The 19,072-nt window shown below is 32.8% G+C and overlaps 1 protein-coding gene across 1 annotated transcript in view; it reads left to right on the forward strand.

Annotated features, from left to right (window-relative positions):
• Positions 1-16,534, forward strand: part of LOC142222514 (uncharacterized) — a 35,587-nt gene extending 19,053 nt beyond the window's left edge. The window contains exons 7-16 of the mRNA XM_075292688.1: positions 2,890-3,604; positions 3,725-4,091; positions 4,160-4,348; positions 9,190-9,317; positions 9,420-9,448; positions 10,476-10,505; positions 10,578-10,824; positions 10,924-11,131; positions 15,192-16,070; positions 16,137-16,534. Coding sequence (XP_075148803.1) covers positions 2,890-3,604; positions 3,725-4,091; positions 4,160-4,348; positions 9,190-9,317; positions 9,420-9,448; positions 10,476-10,505; positions 10,578-10,824; positions 10,924-11,131; positions 15,192-16,070; positions 16,137-16,330 — 2,986 coding nt within the window. The 3' untranslated portion in view covers positions 16,331-16,534. The remainder of the gene's footprint in view (positions 1-2,889; positions 3,605-3,724; positions 4,092-4,159; positions 4,349-9,189; positions 9,318-9,419; positions 9,449-10,475; positions 10,506-10,577; positions 10,825-10,923; positions 11,132-15,191; positions 16,071-16,136) is intronic.
• The last annotated feature ends 2,538 nt before the right edge of the window (positions 16,535-19,072 follow it).

Raw genomic sequence — 19,072 nt, forward strand, 5'->3', positions numbered from 1 at the left:
GTGGAAGTTGACTGGGAAGTACCCGTAGAGATCGGTCTTGCAAATCGAGACGAGGAAGGTGAGAGCTTGATGGGAAGCACCCACAACGGGTGATTTGGCACGCTCCTTGGTTGTTTCTTTTCTTCGTGTTGAAAGAGGATGATGAAGTGCGTGATGGCAAATTCGACAACCAGTCGTAGAAAAACATCTCCCGTGAGAATGTCAATGTACCAGACAATGGATGCAATAACCTCTGTTTTAAGAATTTCTTAAATGTTTGTAATCGAAGTGGAGATGGACGCAGAGATGGAGGTGTAGAACTTAGTTTTGGATACCTTACCATCGGAAAACTTTGAAGGAGACGGTGACTTGGACATGATGCTATAGAAGTGGAAGGAAATAATAGAACCAGTCCGTGAATATTCATGTGCCAGAGAATTGATGCAATAACCTGTGTTTTAAGAATTTCTTACATGTTTGTAATCGAAGTGGATATGGACGTGCGCGCTCCGTGCTAGTTTCTTTACTTCGTGTTGAAAGAGGATGATGAAATGTGTGGTGGCAAATTCGACAACCAGCCGTAGAAAAACATCTCCCGTGAGAATGTTCATGTGCCAGAGAATTGATGCAATAACCTGTGTTTTAAGAATTTCTTACATGTTTGTAATCGAAGTGGAGATGGATGCAGAAATGGAGGTTTAGAACTTTTGCTTTGGATACCTTACCACCGGAAAACTTTGAAGGAGATGGTGACTTGGGCATGATGCTCTAGAAGTAGAAGGAAATAATAGAAACTGTTATTTCTCCTGCGGACGAACAATGAGTTTACTAAAGGGTCGGGTAACTACTCCTCGTTGAGTTATTAGGTATCCTCACACGGTTGTCAGGACCTGGATAATACTTGGACACTTGCCTCCAAACGCCATGGATTCGGCGGAACGTAATTATCTTTATTCACCACAAGCAGAGATGGAGACTGCTACTTGTGGCGTTTTTGAAGCTCAGACAAGTACTCGGACTTCCTCTTAATACACAGATGCCGATGTACGGCCTTTTGTCTTCTCCCAACGCTTAAGCAAATATATTTGAGAATCATCAGTCTGTGGCTCTACGGATGCTGGAGTCGGAACACCTATCAAAAAATGTCCAGGGGTTTGAGCTGACAAATCGGTGGGGTCTTGTAACAGAGGTGAGAGTGGTCGAGAATAAAGGCTTGTCTCGATGCATGCCAACAACTTGGAGAACTCCACGTAAGTGAATTTCATCTAGCCAGGGAATTTATAAAAGTGGGACCTGGAGCTCTTGATATGTTTAGCGGACAGACGAAAGAAATGCCACGTTACCTGCTGATTAGTGCTTTCCGTGATGTCCTTAAAAACTCGCGAGCCTGCATCTGGGAGGCACCCACAAAGGTAGTAACATTGTCCCAATATAGATGGGATGGACATTCCCGAAACGAATCGCTGGAATACTGCAAGAAATGCGGCTGTGGTAACTCAGAAGTCGCTTCCAAGTGAATGGAATTCGTGGAGAAATAGACAAACATGCAAACATATCCCTTAACTATATGTCAGCCTGCAGGTTTTGAGATCGAACGGACCCACAAAGTCCAAACATGTCCGAGAAAAAGGACAAGTACTCCGACTTCCTCTTGGTACAGATATGCTTATGTACGGTCTTTATCTTCCTAAAATGCTAAAGCAAAGATATTTTGGTGTCATCAATCTGTGGCTCAACGGGTACTACAATCGGAGCGCCTATCAAAAAATGTGCTGAATGAGCTGACAAATATGTGGGGTCTTATGACAGAGGTGAGAGCGGTCGACAATAAAGGCTTGCCTCGATGCATGGCAACAACTTAGAGAACTCCGCGAAAGTGAATTTCATCTAGCCAGCTAATTTACGAAAGTGGAACCTGGAGCTCTTGACTCTTGATATGTGGAGCGGCCGGAGGAAAGAAATTCCACGTTGCCTGCTAATTAGTGCTTTCCGTGATTTTCTTAAAAACTCGCGAGCCTGCATCCGGGAGGCAGCCACAAAGGTAATAACATTGTTCGAATATAGATCGGATGGGCATTCCCGACACGAAACGAAACGCTGGAATGCTGAAAGAAACGCGGCTGTGGTTAACTCAGAAGTCGCTTCCAAGTGAATGGAATTCGTGAAGAAATAGACAAACATGCAAACATATCCCTTAACTATATGTCAGCCTGCAGGTTTTTAGATCGAACGGACAAAGTCCAAATATGCCCGAGAAAAAGGACGAGAAATATGGGCTCTCTCCGCATACAGAGCGACTATTAGCTGTTACTAATATTTCCACAATTCGTACTATTCAATTCAAAGTCGATGATGGTTAGGTTAGGTATAGGGGCAGCCCAATATCTCAGGCTCACTTAGACTAGATATTACAGTGGTGAACTTCTCTCTTATCACTATGTTTAGGTCACTGACAAGGGACCTCCTTCTTATAGCCGAGTCCGAACGGCACTTCACATTGCGGTGAAACGACTTAGAGATGCTTTGAAACACTCAGAAATGTCACCAGCATTACTGAGAGGGGATAATCCACGGTTGAGAAACTTGTTGGTATTTGGTCGAAACTGGGTTTGAACCTACGACCCTGTGTATGAAAGGCGGGCATGCTAACCATTGCTCCATGGTGGCTCCGATGATGACGTTTGGTCGATATTTTTTGGAAATAGTCGATTTTTTTTTTTGAAAAAAATCAAAATTCATAGTAGAATCTAAAAAGCTGACTTAGAACTGTTGAATTTTGTTAGACAAAAATCGATTACTCGGAGATTAGATTTTTGGCTTTTGTAAAACCGGGTTAGGATAAAAACTATAATTGGATATGAAAGTCTTTAATCACCTGTTTTATTCCCTCTTATTTTTCTCCATTTCTAGATTAAGCATTGCAACGACTGTCGCACCAACAACACCATCTGGTGAAAAAATGAAAGAAGCCCATATTCCATCATGGATAGATGCTAAACACTTTGAAGATATTGTAAAATCAGATGTTGAGAATTTCGATAAAATTCTAAGCGTAAATGCTTCGTCGGCTACAAAATCCGGTGACAATTATGCTTCAACATTGCTAAGAGTAAAAGTTGAAGTTTCACTAACAGATGGCAGTACTATAACAAAATCTTATATACACAAAATGCCAGTAGAATCAGAAGAAGAAAAAGGTATGTTCGCCCTAATGAATTTGTATGAAAAAGAAGGTATCATGTATTCCAAATATATACCGGAATATGAAAAACTCTTTGCCCAACATGGAAAGAAACTCGAGTTTGGACCTAGATATTATAAATTCTACAGTAAAGATACCAAAGAAGATTTAATTCTTCTCGAGGATCTGGGACACAGAGGTTTCAAGTGTATCGATCGTCGTCAGGGTTTGGATATGGCTCATACAAAATGTGTTTTGGAACGAATGGCACAGTTCCATGCAGCTTCGGTAAAATATATGGAATTGAATGGTCCTTATCCGGAGGCTTTTCAAAAGGGTGTCTACACCGAAGAGACAAGAGACCTATTCAAAAGTATGGATACAAGTGTGTTCTATGAATATTTCAAACAATTCGAGAACCATGAGGAATATATAGATAAAGTGGTAAGTTACAGAGTAAGAAATGAAAATGTTTCGTTGTATTAATGAACAATTTTTATTGGGGGCAATTTTAATGGAATTTCAGTTGGCGAACTTTATATTTCCCTTTTTCTCTAATTCCAGCCTTCTCTATTGGCGAATGGTGTAGATTACAATATACGCATGTCTAAAGTGGATCCCATGGAATTTAATGTCCTTAATCATGGTGACAGTTGGATTAATAATATCATGTTCAAACATGATGAAACGGGCAACATCGAGGAAACCTATTATATTGATTATCAAGTCTGTAAATATGGCACACCCGCTCAAGATCTATGGTACTTCCTTATGTCCTCGACACAATTGGATATTAAAGTGGAACATTTTGATTATTTCATACGCTACTATCATGAAAACTTGTTGGAAAATTTGAAACTTTTGGAATATCAAGGTCAAGTGCCTACATTGAATGAACTGCATCAGATAATGCTGAAATATGGTTTCCTAGGTAAAAAGTTAAATTCATCGATTTTTTTTTTGCTTTCTGGTGATTTAATGTTGCAATTTGTTTTTTAGGTTACAATACAACTATCGGAACTACAGCCATATGTCTTTTGGATTCTAATGAAAATGCTAATTTGACCAATTTTATGGCCGCTACGCCTGAGGGAAAACGTTTTCGTGATTCTATATTTTTGAATGAGAAATACAAGGCCAATGCTGCCATAGTCTATCCATGGCTGGCTAGACGTGGTTGTTTGGATTAAACGCTATGACCTTTTAATTGTTATTATCTTGATCTATTAATTATTATTTGTTTGTTATTATTGTTAATAAAATTTTGTGTATATGTGGAATTTATAAGATGCGGTCAGTAAATAAATACTGAACTGCTTAGCTATCTTGTTGAGAGGTTTGCGACAGTTGATGTTTGCTTTCGATTTTAGGAATTTTGGTACTAAAAGATCGAAAGAGCTGGAACTAGTTCCCTTAGTTGCTTGTGAAGTGATTAGCTCCAATGAACTAGCTCCATCCGGAATAACCAAACTCTACCCAACTCGGAGTACATGGGAACTGTGCATCTCATCGAATTTTTCATGTCGATGATTGCACCCAGAGAAGGAATATGATCACCTCAAACATGTTTTAAGAGCAAAATGTTATTTTTGGGTGGTGACCATGTAACATGGTTTTCGCAACAATGTTATTTTCTCGGAAATCATGTATCTGATTTCGGCAAGCAGGCTATATTTGACAAAAAATAACATTTTAGTGACAAACATGTTACATGGTCACCATACAAAAATTACATTTTGCTCTTGAAACACGTTTGGGGTGATCATATTCCTTCTCTGCCTGTGCTAACTGTCACACACAAAAAAAATTTTTTCTGATTCAATCACGAAATTAATTGATCCAATTAATTTTTTAATTGAAATGTCTTCAATCACAGAAATGATAGTATCAATTAAATAATTAATTGAAGGTCAATTAAAATATTAATTGATCCAATTAAAAAATTAATTGATACTATTAATTTTTGTAATTGATTTTTGTTTCAATTAAAAAATTTGTTGATTCAATTAAATTTTTAATTGAATATTTTTTAAAACTCAATTAAAATTTTAATTGGAAAAATTTTCGTGAAATTTTTTTCTGTGCACCACGGAAATCCCTACAAGGATTAGGTAAACTGGACGCGATGGTAAGTTCCGGGGCCTTACAGAAGGCTTAAAAGCCTACATGCATATTTAGTTTGATACCATCGTTATAGAAATTTGAGCAACCTCTGTTCTCTGGAATTTATGAACACCAAAGTTCTCTATTGGGAATTTCAATTTCATATATCTGAGCGAATCGACCTTTGGCCAAAGTATTATCCACAGTAATTCGACTAAAGCCGTTGTTGGCTATTTGCCCGAATGGGGAGCCATCGTGGTGCAAAAAGTCTTAGTTTGCAGTTTTTGATTTCTTTAAAATTTTTTGTCAAAATTTTATTTCTATAGAAAATTTTGTCAAAATTTTATTTCTATAGAAAATTTGGTCAAAATTTTATTTCGATAGAAAACTTTGCAAAAATTTTATTTCTATAGAACATTTTGTCAAAATTTTATTTCTATAGAAAATTTTGTGAAAATTTTAATTCTATAGAATATTTTTCCAAAAAATTTTCTATAGAAAATTTTGTCAAAATTTTAGTTCTATAGAAAATTTTGTTAAATTTTTAATTCCATAGAAAATGTTGTCAAATTTTGTTCCTAGAGCAAATTTTGACAAAATTACTCCTATAGAAAATTTTGTCAAAATTTTAGTCCTATAGAAAATTTTGTAAAAATTTTAGTCCTATAGAAACTTTTGTTAAAATTTTCTTTCTATAGAAAATCTGTCACAATTTTATTTCTCTAGCATATTTTGTCAAAATTTTATTCCTAGAGAAAATTTTATTTCTATAGTAGGTTAGGTTAGATGAGGTGTCAGGCCGATATATCAGGCTCACTTAAACTATTCAGTCCATTGTGATACCACATTGGTGAACTTCTCTCTTATCACTAAGTTCTGTCCGATTCCATGTTAAGCTCAATGGCAAGGAACCTACTTTTTATAGCCGAGTCCGAACGGCATTCCACATTGCAGTGAAACCACTTAGAGAAGCTTTGAAACCCTCAGAAATGTCACCAGCATTATTGAGTTGGGATAATTCACCGCTGAAAAACTTTTTGGTGTTCGGTCGAAGCAGGAATCGAACCCACGACCTTGTGTATGCAAGGCGGGCATGCTGGAATGTGGAACGCCGTTCGGACTCGGCTATAAAAAGGAGGTCCCTTGTCATTGAGCTTAACATGGAATCGGGCAGCACTCAGTGATAAGAGAGAAGTTCACCACTGTGGTATCACAATGGACTGAATAGTCTAAGTGAGCCTGATACATCGGGCTGCCACATAACCTAACCATTGCACCACGGTGGCTCCCATTTCTATAGTAAATTTTGTCAAAATTTTATTTTTATTGAAAATTTTGTAAAAATTTTATTTTTATAGAAAATTTTGTAAAATTTTATATTGATAGAAAATTTTGTCAAAATTTTATTTCTATAGGAAATTTGGTAAATTTTTTATTATATAGAAGATTTTGTCAAAATTTTATTTTTAGAAAATTTCGTAAAATTTTTTACCCAAAAAAAAAAAATGGTCACAATTTTATTTCTATAGAAAATGGTGTGAAAGTTTTATTTCTATAGAATATTTTTTCAAGATTTTATTTCTATAGAAAATTTTGTCAAAATTTTAATTCTATAGATAATTTTGTCAAAATTTTATTTTTATAGAAAATTTTGTCAAAATTTTATTTTTATAGAAAATTTTGTAAAAATTTTATTTTTATACAAAAATTTTGTCAAAATTTTATTTTTATAGAAAATTTTGTCAAAATTTTATTTGTACATAAAATTTTGTCAAAATTTTATTTTTATAGAAAATTTTGCCAAAATTTTATTTCTATAGAAAATTTTGTCAAAATTTTATTTCTATAGAAAATTTTGTCAAAATTTTATTTCTATAGAAAATTTTGTCAAAATTTTATTTTTATAGAAAATTTTGTCAAAATTTTATTTCTATAGAAAATTTTGTCAAAATTTTATTTCTATAGAAAATTTTGTCAAAATTTTATTTCTATAGAAAATTTTGTCAAAATTTTATTTTTATAGAAAATTTTGTCAAAATTTTATTTTTATAGAAAATTTTGTCAAAATTTTATTTTTATAGGAAATGTTGTCAAAATTTTATTTTTATAGAAAATTTTGTCAAAATTTTATTTTTATAGAAAATTTTGTCCAAATTTTATTTTTATAGAAAATTTTGTCAAAATTTTATTTTAATAAAAAATTTTGTCAAAAAAAAATTTTTTTTATAGAAAATTTTGTCCAAAATTTTATTTTTATAGAAAATTTTGTCAAAATTTTATTTTAATAAAAAATTTTGTCAAAATTTTATTTTTATATAATTTTTTTTTAAATTTTAAAATTTGGTAAAATTTTTATTTATATAGAAGATTTTGTCAAAACTTTATTTGTAGAGAAAATTTCGTAAAATTTTTTATCCAAAAAAAAACCCTGGTCACAATTTTATTTCTATAAAAAATTTGGTCATATTTTTGAACATTTTATTTCTGTAGAATATTTTTTCAAAATTTTATTCTTATAGAAAATTTTGTCACAATATTAATTCTATAGAAAATTTTGTCAAAATTTTAGTTCTGTAGAAAATTTTGTCAAAAGTTTAGTTCTATAGGAATTTTTTTCAAAATGTTATTCTTATAGAAAATTTTGTCAAAATTTTAATTCTATAGAAAATTTTGTGAACATTTTAGTTCTATAGAAAATTTTGTCAAAATTTTATTTTTCTAGAAAATTTTGTCAAAATTTTATTTCTACATAAAATTTTGTCAAAATTTTATTTTTATAGAAAATTTTGTCAAAATTTTATTTCTATAGAAAATTTTGTCAAAGTTTTATTTCTATAGAAAATTTTGTCAAAATTTTATTTCTATAGAAAATTTTGTCAAAATTTTATTTTTATAGAAAATTTTGTCAAAATATTAATTCTATAGAAAATTTTGTCAAAATTTTAGTTCTGTAGAAAATTTTGTCAAAATTTTAGTTCTATAGGAATTTTTTTAAAAATTTTAGTTCTGTCGAAAATTTTGTCAAAATTTTATTCCTATATAAAACTTTGTCAAAATTTTAGTTGTGAAGTACCTCTTAGATGGAGGGAATTCTGTGGCAACCGTGATCACATATCACTTATACTAATATTATAAGAATAATAATTCTGATGGTGTTAGACTTTTATGAAATAAGTAAATAAATTTTTCATTGAACTAATGGAATCGGGAGTTGTTGGTAACAAGAGCGAAGTTCACCACTGTGGTATCAGAATGGAATGAATAGTCTAAGTGAGCCACTATACCTAACCTACCCCATGAGGTGCCATATAATATAGGCCCCATGAAAAATTGATCCCAAACCTAAATGACGTAGAACTCCAAAAAATTATGAGGAAAACAACACCAAGTTTTTATGTTTCATGGGTAGTAAGTTTGTTTTACTTTGGGAGCCCGTTTGTATTATAGAAAAAATCGCAATATTTGGGATCGTTTTAAGGTGGGTCCCATTATTGCTCCCTGGGATTTGACAATGGTGACAACTATACACGCATCACATTTGGGCTTTGCCTGCGGATTTAAAACTTTCTTCTATGGACATATTCCAAAATGGGCTAACGCGATTCCTAAGAGATATAAATGATAGGCCTTCTGCTGGGATCTAAGACTTTCTCCTATTGACGGAGTCCGAAGTTGGCTCATGTCATTCCAATGTAATATATGTGGCAGGCCTTGGCTCAAGGTTTGATACATTCTGTTATGGGTAAAACCCAAAGTGGGTTAAAGCGATATAAGTGGACGCCTTTACTTGAGGCTTGAGTCCTATTGGCAGATTCAAAAGTGGGCGATTCCAAAGAGACACAAGTGGCCGCCTTCAGTGGGGCGTTAAAATTTTCTTCCGTGGACGAATCAATGTGGACCAAGGATACTTGTGTTTCGGTCAATAGACCGACAGACAGATTCGAAAGTGAGCCAAGGCGATTCCAAAAGAGATGTACAATTAACCGCTTTCTGTTGGGCTTTAAAACTTTCTCCTATAGAGGGATTCAAAGTGGGTAAAGGCGATTCCAAAGAGGTATAATCATCTTGGCAAGGTTTGAGTCTTTCTCCGATGGACAGATTCTAAAGTGAGTCGAAGGTTTGAGTTTTTTTTTTTGAGACTTTATCCTATAAACAGGATTCAAAGTGGAATAACGCGAATATGAAGTCAGTTAAGTTGTTCCATTTTTCACATTTTGCCCGAAATATCATCTATTTAGGTTCTATTAAAAAAACGCAGCAGTTTTGTCAGCACTGCCGAAAAACGAGCTTGATGTGATTGTTCTAAAAAGCAGAGTGACATATGCAGCTGATGGAAAAAGTAAATGTGAACTAATTTTAATAATTTCACTCCCATTTTGTACCAAAGATATATATTGCGCACAAATAAGGAAGACACGTGAATGGGTTTTATATTTTTTAATACCCTCCACCATAAGATGTGAAGGGTTATATTAACAATGTCATTTCGTTTGGAAAACATCGAATTATTACCCTCAGATCGTAGTTGTTATTGATGTAGGTCGAATGGTTTTGGAAATGGGTCATATGTGGCCAATTTTAGGTATAGCCCCCATATAAACCCATCCTCAGATTTGTCCTCCTGAGCCTCTTGGAGAAACAAATTTCATTGGAAGCTATGATGTTCATATAAACGAACATTCGGGGTTCGTGATCTTCGTATATGTCTCCTAAAAACCATAGAAAATTGGTCCATATCGGTCCATAAATAAATATATCACCAGATTTGGCTTCCGGAGTCTCTTGTTACACTAGTGTATGTTTTCTAACAAACATGCATAGATTGGTCCATATCGGTCCATAATTATATATAAATCCAATATAAACCGATATGACCCCGTATAATCTGCCTTTAGTCTATAGTAGAATTTTGTACACAATCCATTGTGAAGGGTACATTAGGTTCGCCCTGAGGTCTTTCGGCTACATATACTTGTTTGTTTTCCTGTTTGCTTCTTTGAATTCGTTTCTGTTCGTTTAAATGATAACATTTTCAGATTTCTGGCAACATTTTAATTTATATTTAAAATTTCATCGGCCATGGTTCATTATCATATGATCTCACAAATCAAAAGAGTTAAATTTTCATGCTTTGGAGGTTTATATTCATTGGAAACAATCGCCTCACAATTGGGACCCTATTACATTTGCTTTATGTGTCACCTTTTCTTAGGGCCCTTTTTAATACTGCCTTTGCGAACCAGTTTTAACTTAAATAAATTTCGGCTTCGTTCCCTCTTTAGCCTTTCCTTTCCCTTTATAAATTCCCATTTAGACCAAATGAAAAAAAATCATCAATATGTAATTCTGTTTACTTTATCAGCTTGTCTTTCCATGCGCCGAATATTGTGTTCCAGCGAAGCCTCAATTGCATCATTATCAGTTGCTTTCTGTTGAATTATCCATGGACATTTGCTATATCTCTAAATTCTCAGATTTCCATTATCATGCTTAATAAACTGCATACGAGTATGCAAGAAAGATTTCCCCCTTTAAAATACGAGACACATGGGATTTTTATTGTCAGTTACAATATTGAAACATATCAGTTAAGTTATATAATACAATTGTCTCTTGTTAAACGTTGAATTAATTCGAAAACAAAAATAAATCAAGTTTAAAATATGGACATTAAAGAAAATAACAATCAATTAAAAAGGAAGTGCATATATCCCGAATGGATAAAAGCTGACATATTCGAAAATGCTCTCAAAAAAGCTGAACCAGAATTCAAACAAATTTTGGAATTTAAAATCAATTATGCTTTGCCACCAGGAGAAAATTACTTGACGATTATGCTAAAACCAGAATTTGTAATCGAATTAAATGGTAAGATTTACACGAAGAAATTATGGTTAAAATTTGGCTTGGAAAAGTTATATAATATAGGGCCATAAGTTCGGCCTGGTCGGATCTTAAGTAGCCACCACCATGGATTGCATAGAAAGTTCTACTAAAGACTGTTATTTACAATCGAATTACTTGGGTTACTGTAACACTTTCCGATGACAAGGCTTCTCTAAACTTCTTAACATTGTCTTCTAAACTGTAAGTTAGTCCATTTGGAGAAATTTTGACCTCTCTGGAGCTCCGGTTATTAGAGGCCATATACTAGCACCACGTACAAAATTTCAACTGAATCGGATGAAATTTGCACCTCGAGGAAGAACCAGAATTAATAGAGTTATGGACCGATATGAACCAAGTTTGCCATGGTATCTGAGGACATATACCAAATTTCAACCCGATCGTATGAAATTTGATACTCCAAGAGACTCCGCAAACCAAATCTGGGGTTCGGTTTATATGGGGACTAGCGCTTATACTAGCATCGCGCCTTAAATTTCCGGATGGGATTTGCACCTTCAAGAGCATCCATAAACCAAACGCGAAAACCAAACCTAGTACCGGATTTTAGTCCGTCACGGCACATTTGACTGTGTTTTTGCATAGTGTTTCGCTTTTTAAGATAATTGCTGGCATCAAAGTAAATGCACTATCCGGAAAACATTTTTAAATCTACTTTAGATCCCACGGTTATGAAAATTTGGTTAGTCCTACACATTTTTGACATTAAAAAAAAAAAAAACAAGTATATACGGCCGTAAGTTCGGCCAGGCCGAATCTTATGTACCCTCCACCATCTTATGTACCCTCCACTTCTACGAAAGACTGTCATGGACAATCGAATTACTTGGGTTGTGGTATTTTACAACTTCTTAACATCGTTTTCTAAATTGTGAGTTAGTCCATACGTGGTATGTATTAGACAATACCTAGAGAGCCAGAATTGAAATATGGGGGTCGCTTATATGGGGGCTATAAACAGTTATGAACTTGATATGGACCAATTTTTGTGTGATTGGGGATCGATTTATCTGATGGCTATATACATAAATATAGACCGATATGGACCTAGTTAGGCATGGTTGTTAATGGCCATATACTAGCACAATGTACCAAATTTCAACTGACTCGTATGAAATTTACTCCTCCAAGAGGCTCCAAAACCAAATCTCGGGATCGGTTTATGTGGGGGCTATATATGATTATGGACTGATATGGACCACTTTTGGCATAGTTGTTAAATATCATATACTACCACCACGTACCAAATTTCAACCAGATCGGATAAATTTTGCTTCTCCAAAAGGCGCCGGAGGTCAAATCTCGGGATCGGTTTATATGGGGGCTATATATGATTATGGACTGATATGAACCAATTCCTGCATTGTTGTTGGATATCATATACTAACTTCAGGTACCAAATTTCAACCGAATCGGATGAATTTTGCTCTTCCAAGAGGCTCCGGAGGTCAAATCTGGGGATCGGTTTATATGGGGGCTATATATAATTATGGACTGATATGAACCAATTCCTGCATTGTTGTTGGATACCATATACTAACTTCAGGTACCAAATTTCAACCGAATCGGATGAATTTTGCTCTTCCAAGAGGCTCCGGAGGTTAAATCTGGGGATCGGTTTATATAGGGCCTATATATAATTATGGACCGATTTCGACCAATTTTTGCATGGGTGTTTGAGACCATATATTAACACCACGTACCAAATTTCAACTGAATCAGATGAATTTTGGTCTCCCTAGAGGCTACGGAGGTCAAATCTGGTGATCGGTTTATATGGGGGCTGTATATAATTATGGACCGATGTGGACCAATTTTGGCATGGTTGTTAGAGACCATATAATAACACCATGTACCAAATTTCAGCCGGATCGGATGAAATTTGCTTCTCTTAGAGGATTCGCAAGCCAAATTTGGGGGTCCGTTTATATGGGGGCTATACGTAAAAGTGGACCGATGTGGACCAATTTTTGCATGGTTATTAGAGACCATATACTAACACCATGTACCAAATTTCAGCCGGATCGGATGAAATTTGCTTCTCTTAGAGGATTCGCAAGCCAAATTTGGGGGTCCGTTTATATGGGGGCTATACGTAAAAGTAGACCGATATGGCTCATTTGCAATAGTATCCGATCTACATCAATAACAACTACTTGTGCAAAGTTTCAAGTCGATAGCTTGTTTCGTTCGGAAGTTAGCGTGATTTCAACAGACGGACGGACGGACATGCTCAGATCGACTCAGAATTTCACCACGACCCAGAATATATATACTTTATGGGGTCTTAGAGCAATATTTCGATGTGTTACATACGTAATGACAAAGTTAATTACGTATAAAAATAATAATGTCGAAGTAAAAACTAGGATAGTTTCACTCTCGACTCGTTAAATTCACTGAGATTAATTGTAAAAAAAAACCTGTCAATGAACATAAAGTGTGGTGTGGCGAATATGTGGTATCATAAAATGAAGCCTCCGATTCGCTCCGCCGATTTTTAGTGGTTCTCACATTTTTTTTTGTCAATCGACGCCCACAATTATCTTGATTGAAGGTGAGGTTAGGTATAGTGGTAGCCCGATATTTTTGGGAGCCACCGTGGTGCAATGGTTAGCATGCCCGCCTTGCATACACGAGGTCGTGGGTTCGATTTCTGCTTCGACCGAACACCAAAAATTTTTCAGCGGTGGATTATCCCACCTCAGTAATGCTGGTGACATTTCTGAGGGTTTCAAAAGATTCTCTAAGTGGTTTCACTGCAATGTAGAACGCCGTTCGGACTCGGCTATAAAAAGGAGATCCCTTGTCATTGAGCTCAACATGGAATCGGGCAGCACTCAGTGATAAGAAAGAAGTTCACCAATGTGGTATCACAATGGACTGAATAGTCTAAGTGATACATCGGGCTGCCACCTAACCTAACCTAGCCCGGCTAACTTAGACTATTCAGTCCATTGTGATAGCACAGTGGTGACCTTCTCTCTTATCGCTGAGTGCTGCCCGATTCTATGTTAAGCTCAATGACAAGGGACCTCCTTTTTATAGCCGAGTCCGAATGGCGTTTCACATTGGAGTGAAACCCCTTAGAGAAGCTATAAAACACGCAGAAATGTTACCAGCATTACTGAGAGGGGATAATCCACCGCTGAAAAATTGTTAAGTGTTTGGTCGAAACTGGTTTCGAACCCACGACCTTGTGCATGCAAGGCGGGCATGCTAACCATTGCACCATGGTGGCTCGAAGAAATCAATTAATTTTATAAAGTAAATTTTTATATATCCAATTAACGGCCATTTTCATGTATCTCCGTTAGACTTTAACTCCCAGTTAACAGAAAGTAAACTCGAAATATCTTCTCTCCGGTTAACTTTAACTGAAATTTTTTTAGCAATTAAGTTTCTAACTGGCATATGGAATATATAGACAAGATGACAGACATGTTCATAGTACGGTTTAAAAGTTCGTTAGCTAACGTAGCACTAACGGAGCTTCCTGAAAATGGGGTAACTCTATTAATTTCTATTAAATATCATGTTCTTGATTGAAGAAATTTCAATTAAAAAATTAATTGGATCAATTAATTTCGTGATTGAATCAGAAAAAATTTTTCTCTGTATGTGGAAGAGAAATTTCTATCCCGAGTAAAAATTGAGAGATCTAATTTGATACAATTAGATATGAGTAGACCCGAAAAATGGTAAAATCTAATCATATCTAGTTACTATGAAAGCAGATCTGCTCAGATCTCAATATTGGCCTAGATCTAATGTCTTAGATATAATTACATCTATCCCTATATATGGTTCGATCTGATGTTAGATATCGTCATATGTGGAATTATATATAATTATATCTAATTCTATCTCATCATATCTGGGTAAATCCGCATAGATCTAAAGTGGCCAATTTTGAGATCTAATTATATCTAATTAGATCTTCCAATTTTTACACGGGATATCATTAAAATTGTGATATTAAAGAAACTAATTCAGATAAACTTTTTTCCCCATATTGCAGATAAGTCATCTAAAACTCTTAGCTTTATGATGAAGATAGGCTACGATACCGAATACTATCGTGAAATGTTGAAACCGTACAATGCCTTCCATGTGGAGACGGAAATGTATCGTGATGTTATACCAGAATTGGAGAAAATATTTTATAATGCTGGATTAGAGGTTAAATTTGGACCCAAGCCGTATAATTTGCCCACAGATGAATTGTATATTTTATTGGAAAACCTTAAACCTCTGGGTTATCGAAATGCAAATCGTTTGGAAGGCTTCGATATGAAACATTCGAAATGTGTACTCAAGAAACTGGCTCAATGGCATGCAGCTTCGGCGGTAAGAGTTGCTACCAAAGGTCGATACTCTGATCAAATTCATTGGGGTTATATAAAACGCGAAAATTACCATATAGTCAATGGAATGTATGAAAATATATCAAAGATTCTACTGGAATGTATTAGAGATTATACCAACTCGAATATCTATTATGATAAAGTGGAGAAATTACAATCTCAAGTAACTGATGAAATATTCAAAACTTTGGATGATAATGGTGATGAAAACACATTTCAAGTCCTCAATCATGGTGATATTTGGTCCAATAATATTATGTTCAAATATAAAGATGATGATGACGATGGGAGTGGTGATATAGTTGAGACCTATTTTGTGGACTATCAAACACCTCGTTATACTTCACCTGCACCGGATCTTTTGTATTTTATTATGTCCTCTTGTCAATACGACATCAAATTGAAGAAATTCGATTATATGCTGGCCTACTATCATAACCATTTAGTTGAATATTTGAGAATTTTAAATTATCCAAAAAAAGTACCAACTTTAAAGGATATTCATTATATGGTGTATAAACATGGTATATGGGGTAAGTTGAAGAAATGTTTGTTTTTTTTTATTAAAAAATTTTATAAATATTTTCCTTTAATTTCAGGCTATGCCTCCTCCATTATTGTTTTGGCTGTTGCCTTGTGCGATACTTGCAACAAAGCTGATTTGGATAATTTCATTGGTGCATCTTCTGATGCTTCGGAGTTTAGGAAACAAATGTATTCCAATCCTCGTTATCGTAAACATATGGAAGCCATATTGCCTTGGCTATTGAATCGGGGACTACTTGATTTTTAATATTATTTCGAAAGAAATTTTTTTATGTAATTTTTATGTAAATGTTGGAAACACTATATTTAAACAATTCTTTATTTAAATCTGAATATTTTATATTTGAAAATAACCAAAATATTTTTGTGATATATGCTTTTAAACATGTTTTACTTAAGAGCAAACAAAAATCATTTAGAATAAATGTGGCAGCAGTTAATAAAAAAATCATTTGCAGTTGCTTCTAATAAAACACTAAATACAGGGTAGTTGCAACGAAATATTACCAATGATATTAAATGTTACCTACATAGACGAAAAAGGCTATTTTTCATATGTTTGGGTGTAAAAATTATATGTTTGGAACTCAAATTTTTAGCATATTATTTTCAAGTGCAAGCATATAATGTTCATAAACTAGCATAACATGTTTGGGACATATATGTTAATACGCTAGAACATATTATGTTTGGGACATAACATTCTTTTTTTTTATGCAAACATATATTAATTTAGAAATTGCCTCTAAACATATATGTGTTTAGAAAGAGCGGCCGATAGAGTATGTTGCAAGTAAAAAATGGAAGTAACCAATTGACGCCTTAAAAATATGTACACACAAAAAAAATTTTATTAAATTTGTTTCTACCAGTGTATGCCTCTGGTGAAACATAATATGTTTGAACAATACAAAGAATAGTTTGTTTGGACCAATCCTCAAAATATATACGCTTGAACGGTCTCTGTAGATTTCAAGTATAACGAAGAAGTTCAGTTTTGAGGTAAAACCAAAAGTCAAAGGCATGATTGCCGAGTTTTTGTCTACACACAAAAAAAATATTTTTCTGATTCAATCACGAAATTCATTGATCCAATTAATTTTTTAATTGAAATGTCTTCAATCACAGAAATGATAGTATCAATTAAAAAATAATTGACACTTAGTTAAAAAATTAATTGATACTATTAATTTGTGTGATTGATTTTTATTTCAATTAAAAAATATGTTGATTCAATTAAATTTTTAATTGAATATTTTTTAAAACTTAATTAAGATTTTAATTAGAAAAATTTTCGTGAATTTTTTTTCTGTGTAGCGACAAAACATCTTCTTCCCCTAAAAATTTAACGAAAATCCAAATCCAAAATAAAATAATTAAAAAAAAAAAAAAATTTTTGAAAGATACGACGAAAACAAAGGAAATCAATTTTTTTAAATGTTACAATCACGGTTCCCACAGTTGGTAGAATTATACCAAAAATGGTAGTTATTTTATTGCTTGGTAGAATTCATAATGTTTTGGTAGGTTTTGTCAAATATTCCATTCCAATTAAGAGGTATTTCATACATTTTCTATAGAAATAAAAATTTGAGAAAATTTTTATGGAAAAAAAAATTTGAAAAAATTTTCTATAGAAGTAAAATTTTGACATAATTTTCTAAAGAAATAAACATTTGAGAAAATTTTTTATGGAAATAAAATTTTGAAAAATTTTCTATAGAAATAAAATGTTGGCAACATTTTTTTATAGAAATAAAATTTTGGCAAAATTTTCTATATAAATAAAATTTTGGCAAAATTTTTTATAGAAATAAAATGTTGGCAAAATTTTTTATAGAAATAAAATTTTGGCAAAATTTTCTATATAAATAAAATTTTGACAAAATTTCCTATGGAAATAAAATATTGGCAAAAATTTCAAATTAAGTAAAATTTTTGACAAAATTTTCTATAGCAATAACATTTTGATAACATTTTCTATGGAAATAAAATTTTGGCAAAATTTTCTATACAAATAAAATTTTGGCAAAATTTTCTATAGAAATAAAATTTTGGAAAATTTTCCAAAAAAATAAAATATCTGCTTAATTTTCTATAGAAATAAAATTTGCATAAAATTGTCTTTAAAATTAAAATTTTGACAAAATTTTCTAAAGAACTAAAATTTTAGCTAAATTGTGTATAGAAATAAATTTTTGGAAAAATTTTGTATAGAAATAAAATTTTGGCAAGAATTTCTATAGAAATAAAATTTTGACAAAATTGTATATAGAAATAAAATTTTGACAAAATTTTCTAAAGAAATAGAATTTTGACAAAATTTTGTATAGAAATAAAATTTTTGCAAATTTTCTATAGACATGAAATTTTGGCAAAATTTTCTGTAGAAATAAAACTTTGGCGAAATTTTCAAATTAAGTAAAATTTTTGGCAAAATTTTCTATAGGAATAACATTTTGATAACATTTTCTATAGAAATAAAATTTTGGAAAATTTTTTCTATAGAAATAAACTATCGGCTTAATTTTCTATAGAAATAACATTTTGACAAAATTTTCCAAATAAATAAAATTTTAGCTAAATTCTGTATAGAAATAAAATTTTGGCAAGAATTTCTGTAGAAATACAATTTTGGCAACATTTTTATAGAAATAAAATTTTGAAAAAATTTTTTATAGAAATAAAATGTTGACAAAATTCGATATAGAAGTACAATTTTGATAAAATTTTGTATAAAAATAAAAATTTGGCAAAATTTTCTATGGAAATAAAATTTTCTATAGAAATAAAATTTTGCCAAAAATTTTCGATAGAGATACAATTTTGCCAAAATTTTCTATAGACATAAAATTTTTACAACATTTGTTATAGAAATAAAATGTTGGCAAAACTTTATGCAGAAATAATTTTTTGCAAAATAATTTTGACAAAATTTTGTATAGAAATAAAATTTTTTATAAAAATAATATTTTGACAAAATTCGCTA

Source organism: Haematobia irritans, chromosome 1, assembly GCF_050003625.1.
Source record: "Haematobia irritans isolate KBUSLIRL chromosome 1, ASM5000362v1, whole genome shotgun sequence".
Classification (NCBI taxonomy): domain Eukaryota; kingdom Metazoa; phylum Arthropoda; class Insecta; order Diptera; family Muscidae; genus Haematobia; species Haematobia irritans.